The following is an 18533-nucleotide window of genomic DNA, read 5'->3' as shown; positions in this document are numbered from 1 at the left end:
TTTTGTTTTTTTTGTTTTGGCAGATATCAGCAAATCCCGGGGAGAACCACCTGTGCAGCCAATGATGAATATATACCCAAGAACTCTGATGGGGGACCGGAGGAGGAGCTTCAAGGCAGCCTGGTACCATATCCACCCCTGGCTTGAATATTCCAAACAATCAGACTCTGTGTTTTGTTATGCCTATGAACTTCATGTAGGCTAAAACTAAACCCCTGGGATTTTTTTAATGACTCACAGACACTTATCAATTCTAATTTCATTTAATTAATTTAATTTAATCTTGTCGGTTAATGAAAAGATGATCGCGTCAGTTGAAAGTCAGGGAGAAAAAATCCCCAGAAATGATACTGACAATAATTTTCATTCAGTTCATAAGTTTTTCAACTAACATTTATATTTTCTTATATTTCAGGTTTATTTCGATTAGCATACATTTTTTAATAATTTTTGATATTAATTAACTATAATAACCCTGCCTAGGAAAAACCACAGAACTGCATTACAGTAAATTTTTCCGCTGTACAAGTCACGAATATTGACAGAGATTCACAAATTATTTAATTCCGTCTGGGACACAATCTCAGGCCGGGAGTCTCACACTCATCGAGGCCAATAAACCTAAAGCTATAGTTGAAAACATAATTGACATTTACATTACTTTTAAAAAATTTGTGATTAGAATAGTATTTTCCTATATTTTATTATATTTGATTTCTTTAAAATAATAGGCTATTAAAATGACTTAATCTCCTGAAAACAATAATCGCATATAGTCTGATATTGCTAATCTATTCACACATTGTATAGTCAGCTGTATTAATTAAAATTCTAACCACTATCAAAAGTAAAAGCTCAGAATGACATATCTCAGAATATTATGTTGGTGTCACACGTCTTGGTTGCAACGTGCCCATTCTCCGGCGTTGGTGTCACACGTCTTGGTTGCGACGTGCCCATTCTCCGGCGTTGGTGTCACACGTCTTGGTTGCGACGTGCCCATTCTCCGGCGTTGGTGTCACACGTCTTGGTTGCGACGTGCCCATTCTCCGGCGTTGGTGTCACACGTCTTGGTTGCGACGTGCCCATTCTCCGGCGTTGGTGTCACACGTCTTGGTTGCGACGTGCCCATTCTCCGGCGTTGGTGTCACACGTCTTGGTTGCAACGTGCCCATTCTCCGGCTTTGGTGTCACACGTCTTGGTTGCGACGTGCCCATTCTCCGGCTTTGGTGTCACACGTCTTGGTTGCGACGTGCTCCTTCTCCGGCGTTGGTGTCACACGTCTTGGTTGCGACGTGCTCCTTCTCCGGCTTTGGTGTCACACGTCTTGGTTGCGACGTGCCCATTGTCCGGCTTTGGTGTCACACGTCTTGGTTGCGACGTGCCCATTGTCCGGCTTTGGTGTCACACGTCTTGGTTGCGACGTGCCCATTCTCCGGCTTTGGTGTCACACGTCTTGGTTGCGACGTGCTCCTTCTCCGGCGTTGGTGTCACACGTCTTGGTTGCGACGTGCTCCTTCTCCGGCTTTGGTGTCACACGTCTTGGTTGCGACGTGCCCATTCTCCGGCGTTGGTGTCACACGTCTTGGTTGCGACGTGCCCATTCTCCGGCGTTGGTGTCACACGTCTTGGTTGCGACGTGCTCCTTCTCCGGCGTTGGTGTCACACGTCTTGGTTGCGACGTGCTCCTTCTCCGGCTTTGGTGTCACACGTCTTGGTTGCGACGTGCCCATTCTCCGGCGTTGGTGTCACACGTCTTGGTTGCGACGTGCTCCTTCTCCGGCGTTGGTGTCACACGTCTTGGTTGCGACGTGCTCCTTCTCCGGCTTTGGTGTCACACGTCTTGGTTGCGACGTGCCCATTGTCCGGCTTTGGTGTCACACGTCTTGGTTGCGACGTGCTCCTTCTCCGGCGTTGGTGTCACACGTCTTGGTTGCGACGTGCTCCTTCTCCGGTTTTGGTGTCACACGTCTTGGTTGCGACGTGCTCCTTCTCCGGCTTTGGTGTCACACGTCTTGGTTGCGACGTGCTCCTTCTCCGGCGTTGGTGTCACACGTCTTGGTTGCGACGTGCTCCTTCTCCGGCTTTGGTGTCACACGTCTTGGTTGCGACGTGCTCCTTCTCCGGCTTTGGTGTCACACGTCTTGGTTGCGACGTGCTCCTTCTCCGGCGTTGGTGTCACACGTCTTGGTTGCGACGTGCTCCTTCTCCGGCTTTGGTGTAACACGTCTTGGTTGCGACGTGCCCATTCTCCGGCGTTGGTGTCACACGTCTTGGTTGCGACGTGCTCCTTCTCCGGAGTTGGTGTCACACGTCTTGGTTGCGACGTGCTCCTTCTCCGGCGTTGGTGTCACACGTCTTGGTTGCGACGTGCTCCTTCTCCGGCGTTGGAGAACCCTCATATCAGTCTACTTAGGGGACGAGTCTTCTACAAACCATCATCCTCCTGTAAGAAAACAAATTCACAGAAGGTAAAAGAAATTAAGAGGATTGATGTTTCATGAATACACAAAATACTAGATGTCACGCATCATCATTTTCAAACACTCCCCAAAAGCACTTTTAAAAAAAAAATCTGCTTTAAAAAACAAAAATCATGATCCGAACCCTTATCTTCATATAAAAAACTCAGATGGTCAGACAGCGATTCTTCCTTAAATATAACACACTATATAATTACAAAACAATCTGCAAACCTAAAATGCTTGAAATATTGTATTGATAAAATAAGTATTAATAAGAGTATTGGTTACTGATGTCCCTACTAGCTTTTGCACTTTTTGTTTTCATATTATTGGTAATTTAATTTATTCAGGGTATACATTTTTTTATTCAGGGTTCATACACATTTCTACCAATACATTACCATGACCTTTAGGCAAATATTCATGACCTAACGTTCCATGAAACGTGTCACTGTAAAATGTAATTAGTTGAGTTTACTTAGAAAGCTTAATTAAACTGTTGGGTTTACATAAAAAACTTAAGGAAACCGATTGCCTTAAATTGTTGCAACTTTGAGTAAAAAATGCTTGAGAAATTTAAGGCAGTTTCTACATAATGTGAACAAGATTTTTAACATGACTGAACTAAGTATTCAATTTGTAAAAACTTACTTGCTAAATTTAAGGCAATCGGTTTCCTTAAGTTTTTTAAGTAAACCCAACAGTTTAATTAAGCTTTCTAAGTAAACTCAACTAATTACTTTTTACAGTGTATACATGTAAAATAAAAATAAAAATCCATGTTCGAATGTCAAATAACAGCATATTTTAACTAATTAACGGCAAGCTATGTAGTGTAATACAAGCTTTGCCTCCTAGTAGGGCTGTAGTCAAGTCCACCTTTGTCAAGTCCAAGTCAAATCCAAGTCCAAAAGGTTCGAGTCCAAGTCAAGTCCAAGTCCAAATGAGACAGTCAAGACAGAGACAGAAAAAAAAAAGAATCCTCTTCAAGACCTCTTCGTACATAACTATTGATAATTTATGTGATGCGAGAGACAGCATATCTTCTATTCTAAGATAATAATTTTGCATTATTATTTGTTTTTAAATTCACTTCAGCTGTGGTTCCCAAACTTTTTACAGTCGTGTACCCCCTGAGGCATTTAACATTCTTCTGCATACCCCCCTCTCTTCCACTTAGGCCAGGTTCACACTGCAAGCGGCAGCAGAGTGGAAGCAGCGCGTGAGCGTGAACTGCAGCTGCAGAGACGCGCGAGTATTCACACTGGAAGCGTTTGTACAGCGTCACAGCAGCGGCTCGAAGCTACGTATAAAGTTAGCATTTCTTTACAAAGACAGCTATAAATTTGTTTTTATAATTGGTCATTGTTAAACTTGATAGTCTTGAAAGTTTGTTAACATGCAAGGTGTACAACACTCACATATAAACGTAAAATAAATAAAAATAAATAAATAAAAGCCTTGTGTCATCCATTGCTGCACACTAATGAGGTAAGCTTTGTGTTTTACATCATCTGACGCATAAACATGTTTACAAGACTGCAAACTCGGAGAAGAACAAATAAAAAAGATTGCAAACAGCACAAATAAATGCAATAGAATAGAGAGCTATGAAATTAAGTTTTTCAGGTTAAGTAGGTAATAAAAATTCAGGTAAGAAATACTACAGAAATTAAAGTAATCAAATCCAGTGTTATTTTACATTGGTTATAATTTCTGTATTCTTTATTGTAAATATTAAATACAGATTTTATTCTTACTATTAAAGTTAAAAACTTATTTAGTCAAGAGCAGAAAGCTCTTTTCTTTGTCTTTTGTTCTTTAAATAACAGGACAGACAGCAGCAGGAATATTGGACTCCTGTGCCCGGTTGCATAAAGCACCTTAAGTGTAATTTTCCCTTAAGATCGCCCTTATGTTTCCCTTAAACTTAAGGGTGTTGCAGAAAATATCCGTTAAGTGTTACTTAAGGGTTCCTTTAGGCGAAACGTCATAAACCCTAAGAATTTCCCTTAAGTATATATTTTTCACTTAAGTAATGCGTAAGTGTTGCATAAAGCCCCTTAACCGTCATTTCCCTAAGTATATCGTAAGGTTCGTAAAACTTCAACTTAAGTGTTACACGGAGTGAGCAGGTTCAATCCAAGTCGTATAACGTGACACGATCAACCGCTTTATATGATAGACAAATTGTACTTTAGCGGTTTATTCACATAAACATTGATGAAATCACATATATAGCACATATCTTATATGGTCAAAGGAAGAGCAAACGTGCGTGCATCACACGCAAAAACAAACCTCATTGGTTCTTGCGCGCACATTTGAGCTTCCGACACAGCCATAATCATATGGATGTCTTTCAATAAATGGACATAAATGATGAGAGAATATTAAAAATATCTTTATTTGTTATCCAAAGATGAATGAACGTGTTATGGGTTTGGAACGACATGAGGGTGAATGAATGACGGCAGAAATCTCAATTTTGAGTAAACAATCAATTTGAGTTTCTCGTCTCTTTCATATTTGGTTTTCTTTTTTGTTTTCCTTATCCATATGTTGTTTTCTGTGAAAACTTACCATGATACGTATTAACAAATAACGTGTCCATGGCAACAGTAGAATTTTTTTAACGGCAAAACCTGGGATGCTGTCGTTAAACACTTAACGGTTTCCCTTACCTAAGAGAACAGTTTAAGAGATTATATGCAACACCCTTAAGTCATTCCCTTAGTTAAGGGGAAATCACGCCTTAAGTGTCATACTTAAGGGAAAAACTTAAGGTGCTTTATGCAACCGGGCACTGTCCCTTTAAGAGTTTATGAATGGACCCAATACCATTACACAACATATGTTCTCTTTCTTAGCTATTTAACGATCCGAACTGGCTGTGTGTATCTGAATAATAGCAAAGACGGGTAATCACTCATTTTGGTAATTGTGACTCTGTTTGAGACTGAGCGTGGCTTATTCGCTCCACTAATATAGATCAGTGGTGCACGCGCTTTTGGCGTGAGCGTGAAACCTGCGGGAACCGGAGCGAATGAGAGGAGGCGTCACTCACTTCACCGTCAGAGAGAAGAGAGCAAGAATGTGCGGCTGATGTTATTGGCTGTGCGTCGCCGCTGATAACAACGGATCGGCTCGGAATTGGAAAGTGGTGAAACTGACCTGCTGGACTCGGTCGAGACCAACTAGAACTTTTGGCGAGACCAATGCAATGACCAAGTCTGAGACAAGTCCGAGTGGAAATACCAACAAATCCGAGACAACAGAAAAATGTCTCGAGTCCGGACTCGAGTACTACAGCACTACCTCCTAGTCCTATTTACCATTAATCTCATTGTATAACCATTAATCATCAATAAGATAACATCCCTTTTAAAATTCCCCAAAAACAGTTGAGTTTATTTATTCATTTCTGCAATTTACACCCATACAAACTGCAACTGCCAGACATTACCCCATGCCAGGGTCAGACATAAACGTATCTAATATGGGCCCCTTGCAATTGATTTCCAGGGGCATTTTATTTATTTATAAGTGCAATTTGTTTTATTAAATCTGTGTTGTCATTTGTCAAATACTTAACTTAAACCAGTTACTTAAATCAATCAGAACACTATATAGACTGTTACCAATACAATTTTAGCATTAACAAAAGCCATCTTTACACTGCAAAGGTGGAACAGAAGCTGCACCTGAAATAGCATAAATATTTATTTACAGACTTTTATTATCAAATTAACAGCAACTCTTTACAGAGTCATTTTTGTCAATTAATGCTCTTTATATTATAATAATGTTTTAATGTATTATATTAATGTTGAATAATAGATACATAAAGTGTTTTTGTGTTTGGGGAAACTGAACATCATATTCTGGCATATTCTCATATATTGATCTTACCAGCATGATGAATAAATTATATTAACTGGAATAAACTGTATACAGAGGGAGCAGAGACGGGACCGATTGTGAAGCTTAAGTTTAAGTGAGTTTAAGCGCTCTCACAAACACTCCTGTTAAAATCACAGAAGCTGATGACACTGCGACATGAATCTCTTACATCCAATCTGCATTTTGTTGATTATTATGGGAAAATTGGTTGGGAAAATTTGACCGTTTCAGTCAGAATTCAGACAGATCATGCACACTGAACCAAACTCTTCGTTTCAGTGATGATTAATCTGAATGCTTCTGATTGGCCATCATGCTCGACAGAAACGCCTGTGATTGGTTATATGTGGCAGGCAGTTGGATCGAATAAACGAAGTATGTTCAAACTGAAGTTTCAAAGTTTAACCAATATTATCACAAACATATATTCTATTACATAAATATTTGATTTTTCCAGGTTTTTCATGACCGTACGAACCCTGTTTATTGTTTTTGCCACTGCCTCATCTGTGAATTTGTTTGCACGATTAAAAAAAACAATAATAATAAAAATGTTTTACAGTGTTCATTTACATTACATATGCTATAACACCATACGTTAAATACAAAAATAGATTTATATTAATTATATAATTACATAAAAATAATATAAGTGTATTCATACTCTGAAAAGAATTTGGAAATTTATAGCAAATTTCACAAATAATCACTAAGAAAATGTGAAATTAAATGTTAAATTTTTAAGTACAAAGATTGAAACAAATATATAACAATATTTTGTTGTTTTATTTACAACTTTTTTTCTTTTTTTTTTTTTTTTTTACAGTGTAGTGTAGTTCTTTTAAATATTCACTTTGCACAATCAGTATGTAATACTTACATTCTGTGGTACTGCTGTAAGGATCCTGCGGCGACAGTGAACCACACGAGCAGTTACAGCTGCAACAAGCAGAACAACAACAACAACTATTCCTGCTACAGCACCTGAAGACAGATCTGAATCTGGAACAGCTGAAGACAGACGGACAGACGTTATTACTGGATTTAAGAACACTGAACTGGATTTTAAAATTCCTATAGGGAAATTTGATGTTACTCACCAATTACAGAAACACTGAAGCTCTTTCCACTGGTGATGGTGACGCTGCGGCGACGACGCTGGATGCTGATGTGACTGCTGGTGATCTTCAGTTCATATTCTCCAGAGTCTGTGGTTCTGGTGTTCATGATGGTCAAAGATCCAGTCTGATGATCCAGCTTCAGTCTGTCTCTGAATCTCTCTTCACACTGAACATCTGTACAGATCTTACTCTGATCTCCAGCGATGTTAGCAATGACGAGAATCTCATTAAAATGCCATGTCAGTAAATCTTTTGAGTTTTTTATTGCACCAGGATCTAAAGTAACAGATTCACCCTCCTTCACTGACTTGGTCTGTTCATCTCGTTGAGCAGCAGGAACATCTGAAAAATATGATTACAATTATAGCTTCTCAATATATCCAACAATGATGGGACACAAAGTAAATAAGAGCTTCATTATGTAGAATAGACATTTCATTGACTATAATGCCACTCAATTTCTATAAATGACCCATTCACAATTTGAATAATAGGTTTTATTTTTATTTTATTTTTTTTGCTAATGGCCACGTACAGACTGCAGCTAAATTCGGTTGTCAGTTCACCTTTCAAGCTGCTTTGACACAATCTGCATTGTAAAAGAAAAAAAGCGCTATATAAATAAAGGTGACTTAATCGAGTTCAGTGGGTGGGGCTTTTTTGATATTTCAGATTTTTATCATCAAATTTAAATGCAGTCAAATAAACATATAGGTGCTGGTCATATAATTAGAATATCATCAAAAAGTTGATTTATTTCACTAATTCCATTCAAAAAGTAAAACTTGTATATTATATTCATTCATTCAATTTTCTGAGATACTGAATTTGGGATTTTCCTTAGTTGTCAGTTATAATCATCAAAATTAAAAGAAATAAACATTTGAAATATATCAGTCTGTGTGTAATGAATGAATATAATATACAAGTTTCACTTTTTTAATGGAATTTGTGAAATAAATGAACTTTTTGATGATATTCTAATTATATGACCAGCACCTGTAGAAGTTACACTGCTCAAGTGAAATGGTCCGCTGTAAATCAGTGTGCCCAGCACCCAACCAAATACATTTTTGTGGATTTTTGAAGGATGCTGTTTTACGTGGATATTAGAACACAAGTGAAGTACAAAACCTTAATTGTTTATACACTCACCTAAAGGATTATTAGGAACACCTGTTCAATTTCTCATTAATGCAATTATCTAATCAACTAATCACATAGCAGTTGCTTCAATGCATTTAGGGGTGTGGTCCTGGTCAAGAAAATCTCCTGAACTCCAAACTGAATGTCAGAATGGGAAAGAAAGGTGATTTAAGCAATTTTGAGCGTGGCATGGTTGTTGGTGCCAGACGGGCCGGTCTGAGTATTTCACAATCTGCTCAGTTACTGGGATTTTCATGCACAACCATTTCTAGGGTTTACAAAGAATGGTGTGAAAAGGGAAAAACATCCAGTATGCGGCAGTCCTGTGGGCGAAAATGCCTTGTTGATGCTAGAGGTCAGAGGAGAATGGGCCGACTGATTCAAGCTGATAGAAGAGCAACTTTGACTGAAATAACCACTCGTTACAACTGAGGTATGCAGCAAAGCATTTGTGAAGCCACAACACGCACAACCTTGAGGCGGATGGGCTACAACAGCAGAAGACCCCACCGGGTACCACTCATCTCCACTACAAATAGGAAAAAGAGGCTACAATTTGCACGAGCTCACCAAAATTGGACAGTTGAAGACTGGAAAAATGTTGCCTGGTCTGATGAGTCTCGATTTCTGTTGAGACATTCAGATGGTAGAGTCAGAATTTGGCGTAAACAGAATGAGAACATGGATCCATCATGCCTTGTTACCACTGTGCAGGCTGGCGGTGGTGGTGTAATGGTGTGGGGGATGTTTTTTTGTCACACTTTAGGCCCCTTAGTGCCAATTGGGCATCGTTTAAATGCCACGGCCTACCTGAGCATTGTTTCTGACCATGTCCATCCCTTTATGACCACCATATACCCATCCTCTGATGGCTACTTCCAGCAGGATAATGCACCATGTCACAAAGCTCGAATCATTTCAAATTGGTTTCTTGAACATGACAATGAGTTCACTGTACTAAAACGGCCTCCACAGTCACCAGATCTCAACCCAATAGAGCATCTTTGGGATGTGGTGGAACGAGAGCTTCGTGCCCTGGATGTGCATCCCACAAATCTCCATCAACTGCAAGATGCTATCCTATCAATATGAGCCAACATTTCTAAAGAATGCTTTCAGCACCTTGTTGAATCAATGCCACGTAGAATTAAGGCAGTTCTGAAGGCGAAATGGGGGTCAAACACAGTATTAGTATGGTGTTCCTAATAATCCTTTAGGTGAGTGTATAATGAATAATAATTTAGCAGCCAAAATATTACATGCAATTACAGAAACATATTTGGATTCTTGCCAACTGAGAGAGGTGAGCCAATCAGTTTCACTTTAGCCTAAAAAAATTCATTTTGGCTTGACTTTTGTTTATAATGAATGTCACTATGACGATCTAATTTGTTTAATTTTACAGTTTAATATATAATTTTATAGTTTCTTTTTTATTCTTGTGTATAGCATTATTTACCAGTATTAAATATATATAAATGAATGTAATTGTTTGCAATTATGAGGTTAACTGGTGTTTTTAGTGTAAAATTAATTTCTCTTTCGTGATTACTTCCTCTTCTTAGCCGGGTTATGTTTCTCTGTGTCGTAAACTCTAGGGGCGAGGCTTCTAAACCGTGCATTTTTAGGGCCGTGATATTAAAATGAAGATTGTTTTCAACGTACGATCAGTCATACGATCATAGGATTGCCAGCATACGAATGTTTGATAAATCACACATGAACCCTGTCATAAGACGATTTCTGCGCTGGGATCAGTGCTCATTTCAATGTTAGATTGTTAAATGAGGTCCACTGTGCACACATTAATGTTCAAACACCATGTAAAACTAAAATTTGCATAACAGCCAGTGTTAAGATGTAAACACATAAGCACTGCACTGTGTTTACTACGTGAACTGCATAGGAAATTGACATGGAAGACAAGAGAAAAAGTATTTGTGTGTGTATATAGATAGATAAGATTTTCTTTTAATTTAATGTTTACATTTTTTTTCTTCAGGATTTTTTGATGAAAAGAAAGTTAAAAAGAACAGCATTTATCTGCAATACAAAGCTTTTGTAATAATTTCAAAACACTGCTTAATGAAGCTTTGAAGCTTTTGTTGAGCGTGTATGAAATTGCCAAAGTAACGTTTGAAATTTTGAAAAGCTTGAAACACTTATGATCTAATAAAGCCTCATTTACTGAAATCACGTGACTTTGGCAGTTTGATATATGCTCCGAACCACTGATTTGAAACAAAAGATTCGTAAAGCTTCGAGGCTTCATGAAGCAGCGTTTTGAAATTACCCATCACTAGATATTTTTGAATAAAGTTATTCTGGTGCACAAAAAGTATTCTCATCACTTCATAACATTACGTTTGAACCACTGTAGTCACATGAACTGTTTTAAATGTCTTTAGCAGCTTTCTGGGCAATTAAAAGTGCAAATTAACTTTGTCAATGCAGGATTCACTGAGCCATCTGATTTTAATCAAAAATATCTTAATTTGTGTTCTGAAGATGAACAAAGGTTTTACAGGTTTGGAATGACATGAGGGTGAGGAATTAATGACAGAATCCCACCATCAAAATGATTAGTTTAATTATTGCAGCTGCTGTGAGAAAAAGCTATGAATGATCCACTACCAGCAGCATCCTATATGCACAGCCTACTAGCTGGGACTCGTTCTTTATGTTAACAGATGTGACGACGTAATGATGCAAAGACAAACTGCCTGAATTTACCATTTTAGAAATCTGTCAGTACCAATTTTATTATAAAACATTACAAGCTTACTGTTGTGAATCATGCTAAGGTAAGGAGATAGTTTTGAACACTGGCTGGTTATGTACTTGCAAAAATTTTGGATCATTTGTAACCAAAAAAGTTAGACAGCAGCTTTAAATAGTGTTTGTATTGTGCATAATTTTAGTCTTTCCCGCAGGTTTCGCGCTCACGCCAAAAGCATACACCACTGATCTATGTTGAGTGGCACTTTCATAAAGCCGCCTCTCATACAGCCTGCGAGTACCATATTGACTCCTTTCTCATGGCTTATTGCATTTAAACAGTAATAAATACACAATTATGTCAAAATGCACATCTTGGTGAGCCAAATAAACCTGCTTCTTTCTGTCATGTTAATCAAAGAACAAAAGACAAAGAGAAAATCACTTGCTGCTCTTGACTGGACAACTTTTGTAGCTTGTAGCTTAAGTATTTAATGTATTTAATTTTTTCAATGAAGACTATCCAGTGTTATTTTACATTTGACTAATTTCTGTAGTAGGCCTATTTTTTACTCTAAATACTACTGTTAGACCCACCTGAAAAACTTAAAGCTGTGTTTATTTCATTTGTCTCTTTATTCTATTTGCAATTTGTTTATTTGTTCACATTTTATTACTGACTGTTTACCTCTCTTTTTTTGTAAATTTAGTTTAAAGATTGAAATAAAGCCTCCATCCATGTGCTGTGTAAGCTATTACAACAAAATGACCCAAATTATAAAAAAATTACAAGATAATAATAAAAATGTATGGCAGTAATATATGGCAGTTTTCCCCATGGTATTGAAAATGGTATCGAAGTTGGAAAGTCCAGTATCGTAACAACTCTACATTGAAGTGCTGAAAATTAATTTATTGCTATTTTCCAATACCTTTAGTTTTGCATACATTTAGCCAGTTATATTTTAAAAAAGTCAAATCTCAATTTTTCAAAGACTACCATGTATACTCACCAGTGACATTAACAATGAAGATTTTAAAACTGCTGCTGCCGTTAAAGATGATCTGTAGGTTATAGAGTCCAGCGTCTGCTTTTCTGGTGTTCATGATGGTCAGAGATCCAGTCTGGTGATCCAGCTTCAGTCTGTCTCTGAATCTCTCAGTAAACTGAACATCTGTATAGATTTTACTCTGGCCTCCAATGATTTTAGCGATGCAAGTGTCATTAAAGTACCATTTTATTCTGTCTTTTTGGGTTACTGTAACACCAGTGTTTAGAGTGACTGAATCTCCCTCCTTCACTGACACTTTAAATGTATCAACACCAAACACACCTGGAGAAAAAAAGAAAAGTTAATTATAAAACACATCTGGAAAACTGGCAGAAAACTAAAAACAACAGGAAAGTGCTGTGATTTGTTTCTACAAAACATCAAGAATGTAAACAGAAAAATATGTCTGGATTCATAATGTAGCTATATAACACATGCAAACAAACAGCAGAACAACACTGATTTACACATTCACTCATCAAACATAGGCTACACGTGTCTCTCAGGAGATCTTGAACATCTTCTAGATCACCCTAAACCCACATCCTGATTCATCTATTGTACATTGGCAATCATACCTGGTTGTGAAATGCTTTCATAGACTCACCACTTTAAGGAGCTGGCAAATAACCTAATGGTATTTTCCATCATATGGACTCAAATAATGCCATTTCATGTTTTAGTTTGATTTAGTGCTTTTATTTTCAAATTACAGGTTGTTGTTGCAAAACACAGGTTTAATTGTGGAAGTTATCAATGTCTTTGCTTTTGAATGAGATATTCAGTATGTCCCATTTTAGAGATTCAAAATTATATTGTAGCTTTCATTCAGACAGAGATTTTGAAAACATTTATAAAAATGAAGAGTTAAGTATGTGAAGCACCCCAACTTTAATTGGGATATTCCAAACACAACCCCCTCTCAAATAAATAAATCTGCCTCATTGCATTTCAATGAGTGAAACAGAACGACGAATAAATCATTTAAAACAGCAAACAGAAGGATCATTCATACGTTCATCTAAAACAGTGACCGAGATTCTCTATTAATAGCGTACGCCATTTTAACTCATCTCGTTTTAGTGTCTGTAGTTTGCATACATCATGCAAGAGCCGGGGCTGTAAGACATGTTTTGCTGATCCTGGAACAACATTCCTATCTGAAAATTTAGTCCTAACCTTTTCCCAACACCTAAACCTAACCCTACCCATAACTTATCTCTAAAATCAGAGGGAAATGATAGTTGAATAACATTGGCTATGTTTACATGCACCCAAATAATCAATTTGTAATCGTATTGAAAAACATTCATGTAAACACCTTAATCGATCTGATTGAGCTCGACCCGAATGAAATTTTTATCAGATTGGAAGGGGTGGTTTATTCCTTTTCTAATCTGATCCAACAGCAAAAAATGACCATGTAAACACTTGAATCTGACTACTTTCTCAATCGTATCCAGAAGTCTCTGGGGTACATGCGCAGTGCAATGTTGACACGCATTACACAGTGCGCAAGCTCACGATTTTAGTTGTAAAGATGTATGCCAACAGGCAGTGGGGTAGCTGTATCCCTTCATCATAATATTGGAAACCTTTCCATTTTAAAACAAGAAGGGGAGCCACTGGATATCACACAAGAAGCAACGTGCAACCTTTGCGCAAGAGTTATGCCGGTGAAAAAGCTCAACTTCGGTCAGTATTCACTATAGAAATTTAAAGTAAAAAGTGACAGAGCTCTGACACTGCATTAAAGGATTAGTTCACTTTCAAATAAAATTTCCTGATAATTTACTCACCCCCATGTCACCCAAGATGTTCATGTCTTTCTTTCTTCAGTCGAAAAGAAATTAAGGTTTTTGATGAAAACATTCCAGGATTTTTGTCCATATAGTGGACTTCAATGGCCTCCAAACGGTTGAAGGTCAAAATTAGTTTCAGTGCAGCTTCAAAGAGCTTTAAACGATACCAATCTGATGGCTCCGTGAGGCCTGCATAGGGAGCAATGACATTTACTCACTCAAGATCCATAAAGGTGCTAAAAACATATTTAAATCAGTTCATGTGAGTACAGTGGTTCAATATTAATATTATAAAGCGAAGAGGATATTTTTGGTGCACCAAAAAAAAACAAATAATGACTTATATAGTGATGGTCAATTTTAAAACACTGCTTCAGGAAGCATCGGAGCATAAATGAATCAGCATGTCGAATCTGCTGTTTGGAGCGCCAGAGTCACGTGATTTCAGCAGTTTGGCTGTTTCACACACAATCTGAATCATGATTCGATACACTGATTCATTATGCTCCGAAGCTTCCTGAAGCAGTGTTTTGAAATCGGCCATTACTGTATAAGTCGTTATTTTGGGGTTTTTTGGCGCACCAAAAATATTCTCGTTGCTTTATAATATTAATATTGAACCACTGTACTCACATTAACTGATTTAGATGTGTTTTTAGCACCTTTTATGGATCTTGAGAGAGAAAATGTCATTGCTCCCTATGCAGGCCTCACAGAGCCATCGGATTTTAACTAAAATATCTTAATTTGTGTTCAGAAGATTAACAAAGGTCTTACAGGTGTGGAACGGCATGAGGCTGAGTAATAAATGACAGAATTTTCATTTCTGTGAAATGTATGATCATTTCATTTTTTATTTCATTTTTCGGTGAGTGTATCATGATGTGGTAAACGAATTTGTATTTACATATTTATTTAAGTGTTTATCTGCTATAGGATATTATGTTCATGTCTTTCACATTTTATCATTAAAGATTTTTTTTTTTTTGCAAAATTACATGTATGGTTAACGCAAATATTACTGTTAAGCCCCGCCCCTCACTTCCGTTCTGTGGCTGCAGTTCTGAAACGGCTGGTGCTGCGGGTCTGCAGCTGGATTGGGGTTTGAGAGCGGAATCTTGGGACATGTGGTCTCCACCTCAACGGACGGCGCAAACGAATAGGGATAGGACTCAGGAAGAAATCATGTTCATGGATGCGATTATTATGGTTACTGTAGTATGAAGCAGAGCAGGACCGAGTGTTGCTGGAGCTGAACAAGGCCGCTGGAGCGATTGCACAACACACGCATCACGAGCAGCGGGACTGTATTATAACACAGTCGCCGGTGCCGCTTCCGCTTTTCCGGTCATGAGTATGAGGTAACACAGCTCTGTTTAACGTTAGTTTATTTATTTTTGGTTTATCACACCATAATGTATATTGTGTCTATATATTTGAGACATCTGAATGGACTGATAAAGGGAGCTGTAAAGTATTTTTGTTTTGATGTCGTTTTGACCTTAATAATGTGCCAAATCTAACTCGTATAAATATTACAGTTGTATAGAAAAATATTATACATACATTTATAGTTAAAATAGAACTCCAAGCCTCCTGTACCCATTCTGTGACGTCAAACAACTTCCCTGTGCAAAGGATCATGGGTGCCCGAAGCATCCATCAGTTGTACCCTTCAAAATCCTTCATTCCGAAGGGCCCTTTGAAGTTGCCAATTTTGAGCACTTCGGTTTGGAACGACCCTTCAATATGGACCCAAGATTATTTTCACTCCGAAGGGCGATATATCCCATTTGGAATGCACCGCTTGATTTGGGACATACTAATTCTTATTTTGAATATTATTTAGGACGGATAGTATGCGAATAGGTTGTTTGCAATCACGTGGTTCTGGTGACATTCCGGTGGAGGGCAAGCAGTGAAAATTAGAATGGAAGAGATGGAGAAGAGTCCTTTCTGTGCTGATTTAGAAAGGTTTAAACAGAACATCACAACATATGTTGGACGTGATCCTTATGTTATAAAGAGCGACTTTTTTTTTTACTGAATTGAAAGACTTGATTGCCATCAAGGAGGTAGATAGAGAATGTGAAGCTGCCGTGATGCCGTGTTCAGTTCTAGTTTGGTTTGTTTATATCGCGCTGCCTTTCTGCCTTTCCACTATACGTTTGTATAGGCCTACTGATGTCATCATTTAATCACGCTTTGGGGCCATTTTACTTTTAATAGACATTATTATTATTGTATATTCTTGACCCGAGCATTTACAAAGACCCCATTTTCAATATTTTGACAATAATGTTTTCATTGCCACTGAATTTAAACCGAAACTGACTTGTTTTTGTAGGTCTAACTGCGTCACACTTCGTTTGGTTTTATCGCTAACCAGAACAGAGAATGTAGCGAAAAGACATTATTATTGAATCAGGGCTAAATCAGCCAAGCCGTAAAAATTAGACTATAGATTGCCTCGATTTCGCCAGGTGAACTAAAAGCAGACTACATATAGCCTATCCAATTCAGAGCTAAATCGTGACTACATATAGACCATGTCACTTGCCTATAACTTTCTACTAATCCTAAAGACCTTGATTAGCTGGTTCAGGTGTGTTTGATTAGGGTTGGAGCTAAACTCTGTTGGGCAGTGGCCCTCCAGGACTGAAGTTGCCCATCCCTGCTTTAGGGGGACGTTCCATTTTGGGTCATTTAATGGTCACATAAGAAAGTTCAAAACATTGAACTTCAAAAACATTTAGCAAATATTAATAACATCATAAAGACGCTACGGCCACGGCAATGTTGTTCTAAGAACGTTTTCTCTCAATGTTATGAGAATGTTCTTTTAGTAAAAATAACATTGTATGGATGTTCCTTGAACGTTGTTCTCACAACGTTTTCTCTATATAATGTGAACATTCATTAAGTACAGATTACAATGTATGGACGTTTTTTATAAACTTTGTTCTCAGAACGTATTATAATAACATTATGAAAACATTCAGCAAATAATAAAATTAAAAGGATGTTCTCAGAATGTTATCCTAAAAACTTAACATTATGAAAACATCAGTCAAGTACAAATAACGTGATAAAGACGTTTCAAGAATGTTGTTATGAGAACGTTTTCACTCAACATTATGAGAACATCAGTCAAGTACAAATAACATGGTAAGAACGTTGTTGTTCTAAGAATGTTTTCTCTCAACGTTATGAGAATGTATTTTAACTATGAAAACATTATAAGAATGTTCCCGAAACATTATTTTAGAAATGTTTTTTTTCTAACATTTACATAACGTTAGTGAAAGTTATGGAAACGTTCCCTGTTAGCTGGGTAGTTAACCGAGACGGTGAAATGACGGCGATTGCTTGCTGGGGCGTCACACTTCATCGTTCGCTTTTATTGCTAATCAGAACAGAGAATGTAGCGAATATATAGACATTATTGCAAATTCACTTGACCCGAGCATTTACAAAGACCCCATTTTCAATATTTTGACCATAATGTTTTTATTAATGCCACTGAACTTAAACCGAAACTGACTTGTTTTGGTAGGCCTAACTTAACTGCGTCACACTTCATCGTTCGCTTTTATCGCTAACCAGAACAGAGAATGTAGCGAATAAATGCCTACAATGGTCAATCAAAATACAAACAATAAATGCATTTCTGTCGAATAGCCTATTAAGTGATTATAGCTGGTGACATAACAAAATGAAACCGGGAGATAGGATATAACATTTAAATGTAAATCTTACCGTACAGCAAACTCGAGAGCAAAAAAAAGAGATCCTTTATTTTCATGGTAATGACAATAAAAATAATAATGCAGATTTCGTCGAATGAACGCTCTGTACTTGTGGCCCAGATTCCTTATGGAGGAATGGCAAAGATTTGGGGGCCGTCCTAAGATGACGGTTTTTTTTTTTTTTTTTTTTTTTTTTATTTAAGAACCATACAAATATACAAACACCTTCAGGACAACATTAGAATTTAGAAATAAAAGACATTTGTATGTAGAGTCAAATATCTAAAGGAAGTATTAAGAATCATTTACATGAAGAGGACACATAAAAGACAAGAGACAAACAGAGAAATAAGGGGATAAGTACAATACATTTTCTGGGGAAACACTAAGAAATAGATAATCAGAAAAAAGAGAAAAAAAAAAAAAACATGGTCAATACACGAGAAAGTTGATTAAACCTAACCATCAAAGCTATAACAAAAGAACTGTTCATATAGTTTTAGGAATCGATCAAGATGACGTATGTACGGTGTACGTATGACATTTTCTATGTGAAAAAAACAAAACAAAAAACAC

The 18533-nt window shown here is 37.5% G+C and overlaps 1 protein-coding gene across 1 annotated transcript; it reads right to left on the bottom strand.

The window, feature by feature from the left end:
* LOC125261861 lies at positions 1–18112 on the bottom strand. Its single transcript, XM_048180416.1, has 5 exons — positions 17968–18112; positions 12368–12688; positions 7470–7832; positions 7250–7380; positions 1–2447 (listed from the first exon to the last, which is right to left on the bottom strand). The coding sequence occupies exons 1-5, from the start codon at positions 18011–18013 to the stop codon at positions 2430–2432; spliced, it is 879 nt and encodes a 292-aa protein (XP_048036373.1). The 5' UTR covers positions 18014–18112; the 3' UTR covers positions 1–2429.
* Positions 18113–18533: the final 421 nt, after the last annotated feature.

Source organism: Megalobrama amblycephala, unplaced genomic scaffold (genome assembly GCF_018812025.1).
Source record: "Megalobrama amblycephala isolate DHTTF-2021 unplaced genomic scaffold, ASM1881202v1 scaffold514, whole genome shotgun sequence".
NCBI classification, from domain to species: Eukaryota; Metazoa; Chordata; class Actinopteri; order Cypriniformes; family Xenocyprididae; genus Megalobrama; species Megalobrama amblycephala.
Note: the sequence above shows the minus strand (reverse complement) of the source record. Positions and strands in the feature narration are given on the sequence as shown.